The sequence below is a fragment of the Adelges cooleyi genome, unplaced genomic scaffold (assembly GCF_023614345.1).
Source record: "Adelges cooleyi isolate 19-005CV unplaced genomic scaffold, UGA_ACOO_1.1 ACOO_flye_CR_arks_rails_tigmint_CR_PRNA_574, whole genome shotgun sequence".
Lineage (NCBI taxonomy): Eukaryota > Metazoa > Arthropoda > Insecta > Hemiptera > Adelgidae > Adelges > Adelges cooleyi.
The window spans coordinates 6,590,925-6,610,788 of record NW_026096268.1 but is presented as its reverse complement, the minus strand read 5'-3'; the positions used below and the strand labels follow the sequence as shown (position 1 = coordinate 6,610,788).

Sequence of the window (19,864 nt, the reverse complement as noted above, 5' to 3'; positions counted from 1 at the left end):
TATACAACGAAAAACGTAAAAATGGAAAAACAAATTGATTACCAAAAAAATGGATAATCATAAAAAAATAAGTTTATAAAAAAGTTTTTAACAATGTAGTACAAATAATAAATAAAAAATGCAAACAATATTGCTATTCGTTAATAATGAATTCTACTAAAAATGGAATAGTGAACATAATAAAATACAACAAATTATGTTGTAAAAATGATATCTAAAAAAAAATCAACCGAAAGGACCGTAAGGCCGGAAGAAACGACAATCGACAACTTTTCGGGCATCTTGAATTTTTTTTTTTTAGCAAAATTTGACAATAACGTTAAGACAACTGCGTAGTGTGCACAAGCATAATGGTAGGAAGTAAATTACAATTAAACGTATTTATACGGCGAAGTTCGTAAAATGTTGAGCAGTGATATCCGAGTAGCACCACCAACTTGAAACGGCAAAAGCATAAACTATCTTGTTGATAGCTAAATAAAAACTCAAATTATTAATTATTATCGAATCGTTGCACTCGGTTTTATCAAATGTACAGTTACTTGTAATGTTTAATTACTTTAATTTTAATGAATAGAAGACTGTCTAAAAATACATGATAAAATATGTTGTACATATCTTGTTTTGAATTGTACACACATATATAACCTATATAGGTAATATTTATTATTACAGATATAAGAAACCGATTAATATGTACAAAAACCATACAGCCACTGCATTATCTTCTTAGTTCACTCGCATAATATATGTATAGAATAACGAATCAAAGGTTCTAAGGCACTGAACAGCATCATTAGTAATTAATTACTTATCAGAAATTTAACATTATACAACTTAAAAACAAGTCTATTCCCTGTAGACGTTCGTCGTGAACGTTTATTATTAAAATTAGTATATTTGATTAAAACTATTATTTTTTTGGAATCCGTTTTAAAAGTTTACAATCATGAGTGTTAAAAATCAAGTAGCATTGGTTACAGGAGGTGCTTCTGGAATCGGATATGAATATGTAAAGTACTTATTACAAAACGGCGCCAAGGTAAAACTAAAATATGGATTTTTTTATTGTTTTCTATTATACAAATGTTTTTTTAGTTTATTTATTTCCAAGTTAGTTACGCTATTGTATTTACATTGATGTGTTATATTACCGTACATACATCTCTAGATATAGTCTACCGGTATACAATGGGAAACCAAGAAAATATCATTGACCCTTTTCCTCAGTAGGGGTAGAATTTTTTGTTTTTGTATTGCACTTTTTCGGTTTTAAGTTTTTTTTAAGAGTGATAATTCATCAAGCCAATCACACCGATCTCATTTTGCTCCAGTCCCAATATTTTTGTTTTTTTTATAGGTAGCGGTTTGTGACATAAATGTCCAATCGTGTGAAGACGTAACTGAAGACTTAACCTTTGAGTATGGATACAAAAATGTTATAGTCATTAAATGTGACGTTACTGATGATGTACAATTCGAAAGTGAGTTAAAATTTAAATCATAAATATCGAGAATTTCATACGTAGGAATACAAAAAGTTTACTTTCTAATTAATGTTATATTATGTTTCAGACGCTTTTAAAACGTGCATAAAAAAATACGGAAAATTAAATATCGTTATCAATAACGCCGGTGTACTGGACAACTCATTAGATAACTGGGCCAAAACCATTAATGTTAACTATGTAAGGTCATTAACATGATTTAAAAAAAAAACCCATCGGCTTTTTTACCCGCTGGAGACCTTACTCTCACTTCTCCATTTTCCCTGTTCAGTTATCGCATCCCCTTTCTTATAGTTTACTAGACTGTTTTATTTTTTATTGTATTCTTAATGCTTACCCCCTACTCCGATCGTTTGAAGTCTATTTTACATTTAAAGAATTCTAAAATTTTCACAATTTAAATACGACACTCGACAGTCCTTCAATCGCGCTACAGTCCATTGAAACTGCTAGCATAACAAGCTAAAAAAAATATTCATCACGAAATATCAAAAGTAGGATTTTCAAGTGTCATGCTTTGGGATCTTTTTTTAAAACTATAAAAATGTCGATTAGTTTCCAAGTCAGAATTTTTAAAATGAAAAATTCAAAGTTCCCATATTAATCATATGCAGATAAAAAATTCACGAGACAGTACTTGGAGTTGAGAACAAGTTTTGAGGATTTCTTATTTGAGTTGACTATCGGCAGGGGGGCAGTCTAGTGTTTACTTCACATATTGTAGTTCCCAAAATCATCCTATAATTTAAACTTTTTTATTAATATTAGTGCTTATTATGCGTTGAACCGTTTAAAGGCCGGAGTCGTGAGGGGTACTATGCTGGCTATCAAATACATGGGCTTACAGAGTGGAGGCTACGGCGGGACCGTAGTCCAAACCGCGTCGGACATGGCTTTTTCAAACGATCAGGAATTTATCTATCCGGTGTACAGTTCGACAAAAAAAGCTGTGGTGTCGTTTACAAAAATCCTCGGGGTACGAACTCGAAATACAGAACACACTCGGCCTGGTCGTAATGTGCAAATAAGATTTAATATTGTCGTTTCTTTTTTCAGCATAAACGCAATTACGATTTGCACGGCATTCGGATGATGTCCATTTGTCCGGGTTTCACCAAGACACCGCTGGCCTGTGAAGTGCAAGAAAAACAATTTTGGCACAAAGAAGTCGCTAAAACATTCGTTGAGTGGCACAAAAATTTGCCGATTCAAGAGTGAGTATAATATACATATTTCCAAAACTATATATAACACTTAATTTTGGGGAAAAGCATTTTTTTGTTTTTATTTATTCCTAAATCAAAATTATAGGTATGACATGCGTTTGTCACTGAGAAGTCGTTAGGAAATAATGAAGTTTGGAAATTTTGTTCAAGATATAAAAAAGGATTTTCGTTTATGTTTGGTCAAATTTTGTGAGCGTTTTTTTGTTTTTAAAACGTTTTTTAAAAAAAACGTTTTAACCCCTGCTAGAAATACTTACAGATTGCGAGATTAAAAAAATTATTAACATATTTATATAAATATAATTTATGCGGATCTAATAAAAAACAGAACAATAGAAAATGATAGAAAAATCTTAAAATACGCTACGTACAATTTTATTTTTTGAGGTTATAAAACGAATCTGTAGCTTACCTGTCAGCTATTTTATTCTTTCCAGTATTTCTATCGTTATATTACTTTATTTATGAGAACAGAACAATTTTAGTATAGTACTTTTCCTTAACTTGGTCGGGGATTATGGAACGAGTAGTTCTGAGGAGGAAGTGTAATCTCAATAAATTCACATATGAATTGTGGTGGTTTGTATATAAATGAAAATGAGACAATAATTTATTGTTTTGATGTCATGAATAAGTTTTTCTGTTTTATCTAGTTGTTATACATATAAATGCATATGCATTCATCCTAATATTACATCCTTTAATTAATTGTCCTTGCAAGGTAAATAACAGTTATTACAAATAATATAAATTATAACATCATAAAATGTTTGTTATCTATTTTTTACTAGGCCAGACCATGTGGGAAAAGCACTTATCGAAATCTTAAAATGTGGCAAAACTGGTGAATCATGGTTGGTAGAAAAAAAACAACCGCCTAAACTAATTGACGATTAAAAGTAAACTAAATATTATAGTTTTTTTTTTTCAATGCACGAGTAATATAAATTAAAACCATACATTATATATTCAAATGAATGTACCTCAGTATACATTTTGTTTTTTTTTTTAAAAATACTTTTAGTTTTTATATATAATTAATAGTTGTATAATTTTTTTTTATTGTGGAGAAATAGACATAGCAATGTATTATATTCTATATCAATTAAATTTATTGAACTTAATAAGTAAAATATTGCTATAGAAAATAAATATTTTATTCTTTAATTATAAAATTGTATTCGTTTATTAAGTGTTACCTAAAATCATATAGGACTATGGGAATAGTGTAATTGTGTTATTAGGTTTTTTTGTCTTTCTTTAACCTTCTGTCACGCGCATTTTCCAGTCACACTTCAATAAAGTGTGACTTAGGTAAACTTTTCAGGTTAGTCACAGAACTATATTATGTGACTGGGCTACATTTTTAACCCGCGCGGGTTACCAAAGGTTAATAAAATAAAATTTCAAATTTTTTTTAAAAAAATATAGCTATAATTTATAATCCACAACCACAGGCGATAACAATGTTTTCTTTTATAAATATAACGTCAGTTGAATAACAATATAAATCTTTTAAAATTATTATTATTACTTAATTATAAAAAATCTTAAATAACCAACCACTTATCACAAATTGGCTTTAGCTCCTTTGATCAAACGGCAACGCATTTGCCAAGCAAACTGAAAACAAAATGAATTGTAAATTTAAAAAAATAATTAGATATAGTTTTTAATGGTTTAATAAAAAAAATAATAACAATGGTCTAATAATTACCGCAAAATCAACACCTTTTATGCCTTTTTTAGCCATAATTTCTAAAATTTCATTCTTAATATTTTCTTGGCTTGTACCAGTGACATCAATGTATTGGCAGTTTGACGATGCATAATGAACCGAAATGGCTTTTCGAAAACCCTAACAAAACAAAATTAAAATGTAAATACTTAATTTAAAGCTAAAGTGTTTTGGTTTAAGTTTTAGGCAATGGTAAAAAATACTAAAGGTATTGTAAAATAGTCTCTTTCTCTCTCTGTAGGATGATTATGCATGCAAAAAGTTGGCCATATTTCGACAAAGTATTCTGTTTTAATAAAACATAAGCTATCTAGCTAAGTCCGACTCCAGAGAACTTCGTAAAGCAGTGAATCGGTTAAAATGTCCAATTCGGCAACAGCCGCGCTATCCATTTGATTAGTTTTTAATTAAATATATTCTATATGGAACATACATAAACTTGTTTTTATTATTTGGTCCAAAAACGTCACCACGACACACAATACAAATATAAATAAAACATTATGCTGCAATATATTATTGTTTATCTAACATAATTTTAGCAACTTTACATGAAAACTTGTGTAAATTTATTCGAATCAGTACAATATATTATACTAACTTGAGTAATATTCACTCCAGACCCGTGTACTAGCAATGGATGAAAAAATACTGTATCGCCTTTATCCATTTCTAAGTATGTTTTCTTCTGATTTTCAATATCATTACCTCTGATTCCATGGTACATTTTATTTATTTCTCCCTAAAAAATCAAAACAATACATTTTACAGCATAAGCATATACAGCACAAATACCGTTATCAAAGTTATTACAAACCTCTTTTGGTTCTGGATAAGTATGCGGATATAAATTTCCCGTGTGAGATCCTGGTATAACGTAGAGACAACCATTATCAACTGTTATTGGTACAACGGCAGTCCAAGACGCTACTATTAAATTGGCCGGACGGAAAGGAAAATAATGAAGATCCTAAAATAAATGAAAATACTTAAATTATAATATTCAGTCATTAAAAGTAAAAAATCACAGTTATATTCCAAAACAATCCATACTTGATGTACTGGATGTCTCGAGCTGTTTGTTCCGATATCGGGTTGTTTATTTATATACATAGAATGCATAGCCATAATGTTTGATCCGATGAAACTCTCAACATAATCCACCAACTGTTAGTATACGTAAATAAAATTAAGTTATCGGTAATTGTACAACAGTTATTAAGTTTTAAAAAAAATTACCTTAGGGTACCTGGCATATTCATAAAACTCTTCATCCCAAAGAATGTCCTGTGCTTTGCCATACAAGTGTTCACCGCTGTAGCCAGCTTTCATTCGTGATATATCTTTCATCATGGTTATCTCATTTCGAGGAACTCGACCATGGCATAAATCAACAAAACGATCACTAGCAAACCAAAGATTTTGTATAAAACTCATTTCTATAAATAATTATTGTTTCATAATAATAGTTTATTAATAATTATTATTACCTGCATCTGTCCAACAAATAATCTGGAACTAATTTTGGGACAACCAAATAACCATTGGATTCGTAAAATTCTCGCTGCTCATTGGTCAATGCTAAATTTGAAACTGAATATTTATAAGGATCAATCATGTTTTTGTTGGGTTCGGTTTTCTAAAAATCAATAAATATTTTTTTTTTTTTAATGTAACATAAATGAACAAAATTAAATACGGCTGGTGTAGTACCAAAGCCAGAATTTTATTGGGGTGGGGAGAAGGCACTCCATAAAGGTCTAAGGCCTAAGTATTAGTATATATTTTAAAACATTATGACAGTTTTAGTGCCCACCTAAATATATTATTAAAAATAAAAAATTCGGGTCATAGTGCCTTATTTCATACCTACAGCCTACAGCACTAACACTTAAATACCGATCGCTAAGTCAGAATAATTTGTTAGCAAGTTAAATATTACTTTGTAAGTGAATACCTACTTATATCTTATAGAAGAACAACCGTTTATTAAATTATACAAAAATAGTAATAATGAATTTAAAAAAAACAACGTGCGAAAACATACAAATATAATTATAGTTTAAAATTTAAATAATCATATGAATGAGAGAAAGAAACTCGCATATTTTCTCTCTTTGCTGGAAAAACTTTTAAATCATGTCTTATGGCCTTGATAGTATTTGTTTATAAGTAAAAACTGACCTCGCTATGTTGTTCAATGATATTACAATAATAATATGATATTTATTTTGAATCAGTTAATCGATTTCTATGGCCGTTACTATATCACTTGTTTATATTTTAATCAATATTTGATTGTCCCGTTATTCTTTTTATGTGTAAAAAATTGCTGACTGCCACAAGACATATCTATGTCAAAATAAACGAAATAAAAACAAATATCAATAATACCAAAAATAATTAGAATGATAATATTATAAATATATTTTAAATGATTATGATTGATTTTTAAAGTATCCTTTATTGTCGAAAAACAATAGTTACAATATTGGGCAATTTTTGTCCACATAAGTCAAGAGTCACATTACCAACATCTAAACAAAAATGGATTATGCTTAAAATAATGCAAAAATAATAAATACACTACTAATGATATAGACAAAAAGTCTAAGTAATAAATATGTTGTAAGAAAAATTAATAAGTCATTGTTTCCAACTTAAATACAGTAAATATTCTTCTGAAAAATTCATTCTGAAGTATTCTATAAAAGCAACCATAGCTTAATAATTAAAGCACTCAGTAGAGCTCAAGCTCTTGATTCCTGAGACCTAAAATGTATCAAATAATTGTGACTTATTTTAAAAATAAATAATAGTATATTAATGACTGAATTTTAATTACTTCGACAAAAATAAAATATTCAAGTCATTCGCGTTATATTAATTATTTATTAGTTTATTTATAAATTAATTAAATTTTTGATTATTTTATTTTTTTATTTAATGACTAATGTTGATCTATGTTATACGAAATGAGCGTTTATTATTATAAAATCAAAAGTATTAATTTCGTTAAATGTTGCTTAACTTGAAAAGTAAAACTTATTGAATAATTTATTTCTCATAATATAATTTTTAAAACATACCCGTCTTCTTTTCCTGAAACTCGTGATGTTATATTATTACTTATACGAGACGTCAGAGTTGTGAAAACATTAATTGAACAATGAATAAAAAATAAAAGTCAAGGATAACCCGTTTCAACTAAATAAATAATAATTTTTAACTATACATAAGTCATAACAAAACCGTAAATATATAATTACATTATTTTTAGTGTGAACAGTGAATACACACTATATACAAATAAATATTGTAAAATGTAATGACGATAAACAAAATAAAAATATAATTTTGCTTGAAATGCCGTTAACATTTTTATATAAAAGTTTGATTTTGATTTACTTTGTGTTTTTAGTATTTATATAGTTTGTAGTTTTATGCCTAGTAAAATGTTGTTTGCGTTTATTGTGTAAATACCTTAATATGTTTTAAAACCTTATTGAAACGGAAAGTCAAAATTCAAATTTTATACAAATAATAACTTAAACGCGTAATCACTTTCCAAGGAGTCTACCAAACAGATTTTGAACATTTTTTTTCATGTTTAAAATTTTCAAGATTTCTTCAACGGAGGCTAATATTTTATTTTTTTTTTTTGAACCAAATAGGATAGAACAGTATAGGATATCTGAACTCCTAAATTAACACATAACCAAAAATTCAACTTGAATCTAACAAAACAAACGACGTGAGTTTTTAGAAACGAAGTTTAGCGATTCCAGCCGACATTTCTGACCATTTACTTCAAAAACACGTCGAAGTCTATAGCAGAATAAAAAGCGACGCATCTTTTTCAAAAAAAAAAAAAATTTAATTAATAACTTAGCCAAATATAAATATTTTGTATGGCGGTTTTCGCAAAACTTAATTTTGCATAATACTGTATGGATAACAAACATAAAACAACTCTATATTATGCACATTTTATGCAAATTCCCTGGTCATATCCATTGTCTAACGGACAATAAATAATAATGTTTATTACGAATTTCGTGTTATAAATTATTGCGCAATATTGATAGTGTCTTGTGAGTTATCCCGCTAAATACGTCATAATAATTAACATGCATAGTACACAAGTGAAAGTCAATAAACAACAATATTACTTATTGATGTTTTAAATTCTATTTTAGCTTTATTTCCACATAGATACGTCATATCAAATAGGCTCATTACTATTAATAAATAATAACAGACGCATCATCCCCTCCTCCCTCGCCCATTGAACCGATTTTGTTTTCAAATAATCGATTTATTAAGTTTTTCTTATCATTATTCATTAGCCAAATATTTTTTAGTCATATTCAAAATACGATTCTTAGATTTGTTAATTAGTGTACAACATATTTTGCAACATGATTTTTAAAAATCTAAAGTCAAAAATGTTTTTTAACAAATACATTTTTTTTAAATATCCTTCAAGTGGGAGAAAAAAAAAGTTTATATCTATTTGGAACAAGTGCGGCTTAGTTCCCACACGCTTTTTTTAACGCCAGTAAATTTGTTATTTTATATACTTAACAAAAATTATATAAATTATAAGCCCAAAAACTATAAAATAAAAATTATTTAGATAAAAAAACACATATTAGCTTACAAATAGTTTAATGTAACAAGTAAAAATGTATGTTTTCATCTTCCTAATCGCAATAATACATTTATTTTTCTGCTTGTATTCTGTTAGTAAGTTATATAATTAAATCCTCGATACCGAGTAGTATCAACTTGCTTATCTATGGTATGGTATGCTTTACCTTTTTGAATCTACTAAAATTTAGTACAATAATACTAAAACAAAATATTTTGACTCACCATAGACATTTCTGAGACCAACGACTGGAGGACTGGACGTATGTCGAATGCAAGATGCTTATTCATACTACATTTATAAACAGTGGATTATTATTGCACGTAATTTCGATGAACATTTTAGTGTCTAAAGTTTTGTTGATTATAATTTTCATGGTCATTCTCATTGATAACAAACAAATTATCAATCGAGAATGTTATCATAATCCAAAAAGCGATTATCACATACCATTACCAAGTTATCAAGAAGTAGGCTATCATTGGGTTGCTATAAAATGAGCGCTGCCAACTGCACTGGCCAGGCGATACTGCTTTTACCATAATATATCTAATAACTAATAATTATTAATTAGTTTAAATATATTTCGTCGTTCAAAATATATTAGTTATAATAAATATTAATCAGAAATATTTAGAACAGAATTTTCACATTTTATTAATTATTATGTTTTTCCCCATCCGCTAGGTTTATTAATTATAATTCAAAAGATTGCCACCTACATTACTTTCGAATTCAAAAAATTTGACATAAGCGATGTGTCGATACTAATAAAAAACAAATACTGGTATAATATTAATTTTGATTAGAGATGGACATATAATATCAACGACATCATAGATTAAATATCATGCTTTAATTTTAATTAAATACACTGTAGATTTTGTATACCTATTATGATGAAACTTTCATACAAAAAAAGTGTATCATGTATCATGGAGATTAGTTGCATAATGTATAACTAGTGTTACATAAAGTGATGATAATCGAAAACATACAAATGATTTTTGTAAAATTTTACAGTACCTAGAGTAAAATTGTACTATAATGTGTTCTTCATAAGTAATATTCATTAGCTTTTTTCAATATCTCCTCAAAAAAATTGAAAAACCCGTACAGATAAATAGAGGTATTACCAACAAATAAATAACAACAACTTTTTTTTATAATTTTTTTTTTTAAATAGTCACTGTTCCTTATTTTACTCATAGCCACATATTAAATAAACATTTTTAGGTACATTGGGTACTGATTATTTATCAAATATATAAAATAAATTTAGTTGACAAATGATAAAATTAGAATTGCAGTTTTTATTAAAGAATTGTTTAATTATAATATGACAAGTATCAATATTAGTTGATACTTGATACACATCCTATCAAGTATCGTGTATCTCTAGGTATAAAAAAAAGTATCAATGACCATTGACCAATGTATTATGTAATTAGTATATTTAAATTTTCTATTTGTCATAAGTTCCAAAATATTACGATTAAAAACGTTTTTATAGTTTATATGATTTTAATTTTTCACTTTAATTCTAAGCTTACGATATTTTTTTATCAAAATACATATATTTTATTTTCTGATTCCGAATGTGGTCTCATCCCGTCGTTATTATTTAGTTCCTTTATTTTATATTGCTTCTTAAGTTTAAAAAAACCCAATTGTTTGTGGTATTTTCAGCGTGTTATGTACATTATATATTTTTTTAATATATTTTAAAAGAAGTGTTTTTTTTTAAAATTTCATTTTACTGAAGTCAGAACTGGTCATGGAATTAAATTAGCATTTTAAGCAGAAAGTTCAGAAAAAAAACAATTTAAGCAACTCTAATTGAAATTAATTTTAAGAAATCATCTAAACCCGCAGAACACGTTGAAAATATCTTAAAACGAGCGTGTTTTTTTTTTAAATTGCGATTAAGAAACAAATTAACGTGTTGGTACCAGATTCGGTTTCAGCGAAAATGATCAAAGTTTAACATAACATTGATATTATAACGTAATCCTAGGTATAACGTTTTTGGTACTTTTTCCAAAATCGTGTGATCCTCCCAAGATAATTTTTCTTGGTCTTATACTTTTTATCACACCGGTGCTATCGGTGGGAAATTCTCTCGGGCTGGCGACACTGTCACTTGGCAAATCCGTTGAACGGAAAAAAAAAACAACAACCCACCTCGGGACATATTTTCCCCTCCACTCGCCGCGCAACGAGGTGACACGCGGTGTAACGGCCGCCGCCGCCGCCGCCGACAACGATGAACGTCCACGGGCAGAGCTGTACGGCGCGGTGAGGCTCGAGGGGTCCGTTTTGTTTGTCCGTCCGTCCACCGCGCGTCGCCGTCGGTTACGGTGCACTGTGCGCCCGTGTCCCCGTACCCCGTGGTCTCTTGTCTTGTGTGCGAGCCGCCGGAGGAGGACTGCATTCCTCGCGTTCACGTACTGTGCGCTCTGTGTATTGTTGTAATCGTTGTAATCATAGTATTTTGTTATCGTCGCCTTTGCCGTACGTTACTAGTGCTTTTTGCGTTAGTGTTTTTTAAAAAAAAAATTCTGAAGTTAAATTATAATACCTAATTTGTTTCCGTCGGAAAAATACCGTTATTATCATTTTTTTTAAATTGTTTATATTATTTTTTATCCGTGATATGACAGTTCGGGGTCGGGTGCAGTGCGAAAAGGCCGTTGCCGGCCATGGCTTTTGAACAGCCGCCGGTGCAACAGGTGTGCGCGGTCGCCGGTAGCCTTTGTGCACCCGTTTTTCTTTTGCCGCAGCCGTTTATGCTTTTTTTAGTCGGTTAAATTTTTTTTGTTTCGTTATTATTTCGAACAGTTTGATACTTACCGAAGTGTCGTTTTCGCGGCCTTCTCCTGTGGCTAAAATGGAAGAAGAAGAAAGATACCGCAAATGTCGGGATTACCACTTTCCAGCAGCAATAATTGTTCTCCTGTTGTTGGCCGTATTCATCAGTTCCTCAGACTGCCGTAAGTACCTGCTTAGAACCTGATTTGTTTATTATGTATATAGTTTTTGGTTGTAAACTGCGAAAGACATTGAAATTTACAATACGATAGGCGCTTGCAATGGCACAATATAATAAAGTCTTGTTTTTAACAACATTTTCTAGAATCCCTTCAACCACCACGGTTTATAACGCAACCGTCGTCCACCAAGAATCTGGTCAGCGAAGGACAGACAAAAATGCTACAATGTCAAGCTCTTGGTAAGTCTATACAAAGTTTTCATCTTTTACTTATAAAGTAGCTAGCATTATCACTTTGAATTACCGTCTTTATGGCGTAGTGTACCGTGACTAATTCAATTAATTCAGCTATGGTGTAATGTATTAAGGTTTTTTCCGTTTCGTTTGTACATCATCTCATTTATAATATTATACATCATTCATGTTTCTAACAGTTTACATTGCTGGAAATATAATTTATTGCCATACATTATAAAAAAATATTACATATTTGTAAACAAATAAAAATAACTTTTTAAAGTTATTCCACAGCATTGAATATTTAAAACAATTTTCTCAAATATCTTATAGGCATAGTGCAATCAATTAGTAAAATTTATTACAAACAGTATTTATAGTATACCTTTATTTTGAATCTTGGAGACTTTAATGCTGCTTATAGTTTAATATATTTTTAGATATGTAAATAAAATGACAAATAAGTTCTTAGTTGAAATAATTCATAAATATGTGTGTACTGAATTAAATATTATGATTATATTTTAAAAATTAGTCGGGCAATTATATTTAGGTATAACAATATTATTCAAAGTAATACTATATACTATGATTACAAAAAAACAAACAAATTTTAAATAAAAACCATTAAGATTAATTCTTGATAAGTCATTTGTTTTTTTCACTTTTAAAAGAAAAGTATTATGTGCCCAAGTAATATAAATATGTAGATTTTTAAGTAAACAGTATAACTACTTCCAAGACATATATCTTAATTTATTATGATAAAGATCGCTTTTGTTTTTCAAGGTTACTTCACTACATTTATTTATTGTAGAAAACACTAAATGTTTGTCCAAAAAAATATATTTACTTTGATTATATACTTTTCTCAACTTGCCACAAACTTTGTTATATATACTCGAGAGAAAATGTCCAATTGTCGAAAAATCTTAATGTTTCCAGGGGAAATAGGAGAAACATAACCAAATGGTAATATATTAAACAATTTAACATTTCAATCACAATAAATGTATGGTTTTATCTATTAATGTTTTATTAAAAAAATTATTTAATTAGGCATTAAAGTATGTTTGATTAAGCTACACACTGTCAATTTTTTATCATAATTATATAAGTTACACACAGTTGTGCGGCTCTGTACTAATTTATTGTTTATATTTATTTTACAAGTTATATAATAATATATTAATTCTACTTCCTAACTGTAAGTATCCTGTATACTATGAAAAACCCGACTTCCTTATTCACCAGATCGGTTGCCTTTTATTAAATAAAATTTAAAAAAATAGCATCCATTCTAATTCCACTTTCTGCTAATAATGCAAAATATAATATAATATTGTAAATAGTATACATCTATTGTTTCAGAGTTATAGTGTTGTTGCAGGAATTTCGTTTTTTTTCATTAAATGTATATAATGTATATGATAATTTGTACACTTCCGGTTTTTTTTAGCGTGTCTTCAATATGGCTGTGTTAAGTAGAGTGCTTATCTCGGGTCTGTTACAAAACATGTAGTTTGCTTGTTGGATTTTCAATTTACTAGGTTATCTTTTTGAATTAGCATCGTCATATAAGTTTTAGATCAAAGTTAAGTGAAAAATATTCCATTAAAAAAGCCTGGGGGTTGGGAGTAGTGAGTTACAATAAACGTGTATTTGGTTCAAGGACTATTGGGTGCCCACTAGCTTTTTACAACAGTACGAAGAAAATAATATCTGTTTCTTTTTCATACATATTATATAATATCATAGTAATATAATGATTTCACATTAAAATTGTATAGCCTATTTAATTGTTGTAAAAGATTAATTTATAACCAGAACATTTACCATTTCCCATAATAAATAAAAAGATACTGTATTCGTCCCATTCTCATTAATTAAATCTATGCATATTGTATTACAATATTACCTACTTATTATAATTATATTAAAAAATAAAAGTTAGTTGTAAAATTAGTGAACCAAACTAGATAAATTTCTTTGTGATTTTTTCGAGATTGGTATATGGTACTCCCATTGTGTATAAATGATTGATGCATTCTTAAAGATAACCAAAATGGTTTAACGACGACTGTATTAGTCAGGGAAAAGAAAGTATTTCGATAAAGTCGTGATCGTGTAGAAGTAGAAATAACGCGTCCTATAAAGGCGGTTAAATCGGGTGAGAAATAAATGAGATTGTATGTATTCCGGTGAACAATAGAGCATATTTTTTTTAAATATAAAAGACGAGAGATATATTATAAATTATAATAATAATTGTATTGTAAATTCGAATATAACACGATCTAAATGAAGTAGATACTTTTCAATATTATACATTTTTTTTTTAATTTGGAATTTCACGATTTTGCGTATTAGGATTGTAAAAAAAAATGTATTAATAGGAGGAAGGGAAGAGGTATAAAATTTGCCTATCTAAGTGTTGACTCGACTAAAAAACCACAACAGCTAACAAACGCTGTTGGGTGTTTGTTGTTGTTTTCGAAACCTTACCAACTGGTCGTATTATTTTTGTACACAGAAAATATATTAATAAATTTCCGTTGAACAAATTATTGTTTTTAAACAGTGTCGATGCCTATGATTTGTTTTAAAACAATAATTGTATTATAATTAAAAGAAAAGCTTACAAAATTGCACACATTATTGTATTTTGTACCAACCCAACAAAATAGTAGCCGTTTAGTTTTAACCAACGCTAAGAGAAACGTTTATTTTACCGATTTATAATTTTGACATTTCCCCACGCGGTTCAAGTAAAATTAATGATAAGTATAGCTGTTAAATAATTGAATGATATTAATATTAAAAATCTCTTGGTAATCACCATAGACGTTTAGCCTTCGGACACGTTTTTAAGCTTTGATTAATAAACTATCGTTGATATATATTTTTTGGTTACCCTAATGCGTACATTTGTATTTTAACCGTATATTAATCGTTTTCAAATAACATATTTAAAAAAATAATTATTTTAATGTGCTTCTATAGGTGTTGTATCATATCGTTATCGGAAGCGGAAACGAAACACCTAAGGTTTCTAAAGGGAGTTTTTGTTGCCGTCAATACAAAGGGGGATTCGTTTGCCGATATACTTTTACCTATCACTTGAATGGTTTGAAGAGACAATAATATAACCCGTTAGATCAATATTTGTTTGTTCCATTCTTTGCTGTATAATTGTAAAGTCGTTTAACACTTTGGGCTGATAAAAAAACAATAATATTAATCCCATCGAGTTTTTTCGAAGTTTGTTCAGTCTTAACACTCGGGCAATGACTCGTGTCTAATGATGTAATATCTTTCGGCTCTGCTTTATTTTGTTAAAGAGATAACGTCCGTAGGCCTGTGAACACGAATGGAAAATATTTACACGGATCGTGTAGTATGTGGTTTTTTTAAGATAACCGTTTTTATAGCCCACGCCCCATTGTGTGTGTAAAAACTAGTGTTTGTTTTATTAATGTTTTTTGCGCAAACGACGGCGATAACGATCGGTCCAATTAAAATTTAACCAAAAAAATCTTAATATTTTTAGCCTCTAATAAGAGAACCCTGCCGACTGTCATAAAATTTACAATAATTTTAACGTTATTACCACCGGCCGGTCCATAAACTGGCGTTGATAAAACGACAACCAAGTAAATTTTACCTTGAAATATTACTTCTGCTTCGCTCTTGTCTTCCAAAAAAACATTCGTACCGTAAGTATCATTAATGAAGCCAAGTACCGAGATTCAACTCTCGTGAAGGTACTAGAAAATATACAGAATGAAGGAAGATTTTGAGGTCTTAAGTTACCAGAGATTTTCAAACATAATATGTATACTGATTACCAGAGAACCATCTGGAATTATTAGTAGAAAACTACAAAATCAGAGTTATCCTACACTATACGGTCGTTATGCATAATATAAATTATCATCGTAGAGCCATGCCACGAGCCCTGCCGGATAAGGACAACCCAGACATTACAGTTCATCTCGGTTTACTTACATTAGCCCCATGATGTATAACTCTACGAATAATAAATCATTCTACGACGATGTAAATACCAAAACCGTAAAACAATTAGCTCGTGACACAAAACAGTCCACAACATACAAATATTATTTATCATTCCAAACTCTAATTAAAACTTCGACCATATTCTTACCTAATCTTTAAACTCGAATTGGATTTTAAAACTGATTCAACATGATCGCCTAGTTTCCCTATTTCCGTATTCGATTTATGTCGAATATTACTGACGTGCTTTTTGATAATATTGTTACCTTCACCTTGGTATTGTCATTATCAATGCCAAGCTGTATTGTTTATACGTTAACAATTATTTTTAAACTCCATCTTAACAAACATTTTGTGTGCGTTCGGTTTTCTGGACCGTCAGTAAATTATTTTCATATGATTCTCTGATTCGCGCCTTTATTCGGATTAATTATCGTTTGTTTTAAAGCGGCAATTAATTATTTTTTTTGTGTTTTTTCCACCAGCGAGGCGTTTATACAAGATGAACCCGATAAGTAAAATAATTGAAAATTATATATATGTCGGACACAAATGGCATGTGTGGTTTTTCAAGAAACGAAACGATAAAAACGTACTTTATGTTCGTATGGACACCACAATAATGCATAAGTACAGTTATACGACGCCTCTTGTGGCAATCTCTTATGGAGACCGCACGTGCACCTTGGTCGAGCTATAGGATTAAACCGTAGTGTTATGACTATGCACCATCATCCGGCGAACCGACCGGTCATCGTAAAATGACGTCATTATCCTTTAAAAGTGTTTTATTTTTTTGTACATCAAGGATAGATGTCATAACCGTCGTTATAGCTCATAAAAAAAAGTTTCCGTTTTCCATACAAATGATTAAGGACTGATAAGAGTAGTCGGTCGCGCACTGCGTTTGTTTCGTTGTAGATTTCCAGATTTAATCATTTCGTTACGCTGTTGGAACACTTTTTCTTCAGAAAAGTTCTGCGCCGATACATATCTTATTATCAAATAGTAATTAACGACGAAATAGTTTCGCAATCGTCCATAAGTATATTACACTCAGTTCCTCAAGTTGCGACTATCCATTTTCTATGAATTTTTGGAACGAAGTTCCTTTTTTCTTTGTTTTAGTAAAAAAAACATATGTCTAGTACTTAAAACATATTTTGTTCTCACCGTCAAATGTAAAACGTATTACAATGTACAGGCACAATAATATGTACTGCATGTGTAACGTCGCATTCATTGGGGTTTTTTTTTATTATTATTATAGGTTTGGAATTGTTAATTGCTTTCTCAGATGAACTGACGCCTGTTTTCGTTGTTGTACAAATATTGTATGGACTTTGTAACATACATTTTGAATTGTGTTACGTGACGTGCTTCTGTACACTAGTGATTTAAATAATAACAATCAAATAAAAAAATTAAAAAACCGAAGAACTTGGCAACCGACAATACAAAATTATGTCCATTGTGATTTGTGTCGCTTCTATATTTTGCCCAATGATTGTGTAATCGTGTTAGAATTTAATAATAATATCATCTCATCGTTTTTAAATGTAATGTTGTTGATTTTAAAGAAATACGAATATGAATTAAGTGTTGGGCAAGTGCAATTTTCCGGCATTATTATATATTGATTACCTAATAATAATCAATTGCTTATTATGTTAATTTGAATTACTCGTAACGATTATCTTGACTATTTGACTATTTATAGACAACTGTAATGAGTCGATTAGTAACGCTGTTTTATATTTCTGGATTTTATGGCGACAAAATATAAATAAAATTTATATAGTCCAAAAAAGAAGAATCATATTATAAACCATACACGGGTATCGCCTTTGTATACTATTCCTATTTGTATTCGCGAATTTAGGAAATAATAAATAAATTCACACATGACCATTTTTTCAAATTGAATATTTTTAAGAAATAGATATAATATTTCCATAACGATAACAAAAAATAAATATTAGTTAAATAAAAGCCATGTTTCCCAGTCATTTTTAACGATACCGTTCGAGGTAAACTAAATACTTAAAAAAAATCGTTGTTATTATTATTATTATATTGTATTGAAATATCATTGTTTGTAAATTGTAAGTCTTGTGATTGTTTGGACAGGAAGGTCACGCTGTTGGATTTAATTGTGTAAAATTCGTTGTCGTTTATGGTATTTAGTTGTTATGTTATTGTAACGCCTTCAGCCATCTTAACGTTCAATATTTTAGTTTTCTCGGACAAAGGAGAAAAACCGGATGTGCGTATCAATATAATTTACTTCGGTGTAATGCATTTTACTGGGTACTTAAAAAAAAAAATAGCTTTATTACGGTTTTTTTTTTAATTGCCATTCTTTGTTTAACTCGTACGGAATTTAGTTGATATTGATATTCCCTGAAACGCTTTAAGTACCGGAGTTCTTGCTATTCGGTTGTTTGCAAATTATGTAATCTGATGTAAGGCTACATGATAATTCTATCAAAATAAAAAAATTTAAATGAACAACTGATATAATGTTATGTGACGCATGAGCATCCTTGTGCTCCGAGGTACACTCTTGATCACGATCCCGTCTCTAGCCCAGGGATTTCGCTCGATTGAAACAATAGATTAGTAGCTTATACAGTGCACTGTGTAACTCGATACACACACGTATGCCTACTATAGTCTGCTGTGGTTATTCACTCGAAGGAAAGAGTCTCGAAGCGAAGGCCCCTCTTCAAAAAAAAAACCGTCAGCATGTGTCTTTTTTCATTCTCACCCGGTTGTGGTATTTCCTGCCGTGTGCTAGCCACAGCTCGTCTATTCCCTTGAGTTGTGTGTTAGCAGAGTTATTTCAAAAAACACACATTGCCCCGGGAATCGGGTTTCTTCATCAGTTATACGAAACGACTTCTTTCCCTTACACCTTATCGCTGAATATTTAGATTACTTAATGTTCGTTCTATGTTATTATCAAATAACAACATGGCCTAACATAGGTGCTGTGGTTGTTCCTCGCACGGATTTTAAGTGCGCGTCAAACCAACTAATTTTTCGATAAAAAAAATTGTCACAATTCTAAAATCTATGTACTCCTTTATAAGCATAGTAAAGAGGCGTGTATTAATATAACAAAAAAACAAGAGATAAACATTTCTTCTGGGAAGCTAAACAGTTTCAGAGCATATTTACCTATGATTGAAGTTTAATAACAAGAGTTTATCTAAATATTTACCTACCTAGGCCATTTTTGATAACATTTTTTGCAGCAGATATATATATAGGCTCTTGAAAAATGCAAAATTCGTTCTAATCGAAAGATCTATAATTTGGCCATTAATAATATTATCAATAAAAAATAATGAAACTAATGAAATATTGAACAAACTAATAAATTCGGGCGACGTTTCCTTTAAAGACTTTTCTTTAAAAAATACTCCTTTTGGAGTAGTACGTCAATAATAATATTATTATATTTTATTACCATGCGTATCGTCC

The 19,864-nt window shown here is 29.7% G+C and overlaps 3 protein-coding genes across 5 annotated transcripts in view; 2 read left to right on the top strand and 1 right to left on the bottom strand.

Moving 5' to 3' along the window:
* Positions 1-811: 811 nt before the first annotated feature.
* LOC126842997 (15-hydroxyprostaglandin dehydrogenase [NAD(+)]-like) lies at positions 812-3,825 on the top strand. The gene is made up of 6 exons (XM_050580285.1): positions 812-1,042; positions 1,361-1,484; positions 1,576-1,688; positions 2,305-2,484; positions 2,565-2,722; positions 3,526-3,825. The coding sequence occupies exons 1-6, from the start codon at positions 950-952 to the stop codon at positions 3,629-3,631; spliced, it is 774 nt and encodes a 257-aa protein (XP_050436242.1). The 5' UTR covers positions 812-949; the 3' UTR covers positions 3,632-3,825.
* Positions 3,826-4,167: 342 nt separating this feature from the next.
* On the bottom strand, positions 4,168-9,512 carry LOC126842897 (phytanoyl-CoA dioxygenase, peroxisomal-like). Of its 2 annotated transcripts, XM_050580114.1 has the most exons (9): positions 9,351-9,512; positions 6,657-6,824; positions 5,963-6,111; positions 5,712-5,877; positions 5,526-5,639; positions 5,290-5,442; positions 5,074-5,214; positions 4,452-4,592; positions 4,168-4,357 (listed from the first exon to the last, which is right to left on the bottom strand). In XM_050580114.1, exons 3-9 carry the CDS (start codon positions 6,088-6,090, stop codon positions 4,304-4,306), a joined length of 897 nt encoding a protein of 298 aa, XP_050436071.1. In that variant the 5' UTR covers positions 6,091-6,111; positions 6,657-6,824; positions 9,351-9,512; the 3' UTR covers positions 4,168-4,303. The 2 variants fall into 2 exon arrangements, with proteins under 2 accessions (XP_050436071.1, XP_050436070.1); XM_050580113.1 differs by lacking the exon at positions 6,657-6,824 and having other exon boundaries at positions 9,351-9,511.
* Positions 9,513-11,441: 1,929 nt separating this feature from the next.
* The window catches only part of LOC126843506 (protein sidekick), a 35,078-nt gene continuing 26,655 nt past the window's right edge, over positions 11,442-19,864 (top strand). For both annotated transcript variants that reach the window (XM_050581068.1, XM_050581067.1), the window contains exons 1-2: positions 11,442-12,119; positions 12,263-12,358. In XM_050581068.1, coding sequence (XP_050437025.1) covers positions 12,017-12,119; positions 12,263-12,358 — 199 coding nt within the window. In that variant the 5' untranslated portion in view covers positions 11,442-12,016. The remainder of the gene's footprint in view (positions 12,120-12,262; positions 12,359-19,864) is intronic.

Coding starts and splice junctions, on each gene's coding strand:
- LOC126842997 (XM_050580285.1), top strand. CDS start 950: ATGAGTGTTAAAAATCAAGTAGCATTGGTTACAGGAGGTGCTTCTGGA. Junction 1,485..1,575: donor TGATGATGTACAATTCGAAA/GTGAGTTAAAAT, acceptor ATTATGTTTCAG/ACGCTTTTAAAACGTGCATA. Junction 2,723..3,525: donor AAAAATTTGCCGATTCAAGA/GTGAGTATAATA, acceptor ATTTTTTACTAG/GCCAGACCATGTGGGAAAAG.
- LOC126842897 (XM_050580113.1), bottom strand. CDS start 9,416: ATGAATAAGCATCTTGCATTCGACATACGTCCAGTCCTCCAGTCGTTG. Junction 5,215..5,289: donor CTTATCCAGAACCAAAAGAG/GTTTGTAATAAC, acceptor TTGATTTTTTAG/GGAGAAATAAATAAAATGTA. Junction 4,593..5,073: donor CTGGAGTGAATATTACTCAA/GTTAGTATAATA, acceptor TTGTTTTGTTAG/GGTTTTCGAAAAGCCATTTC.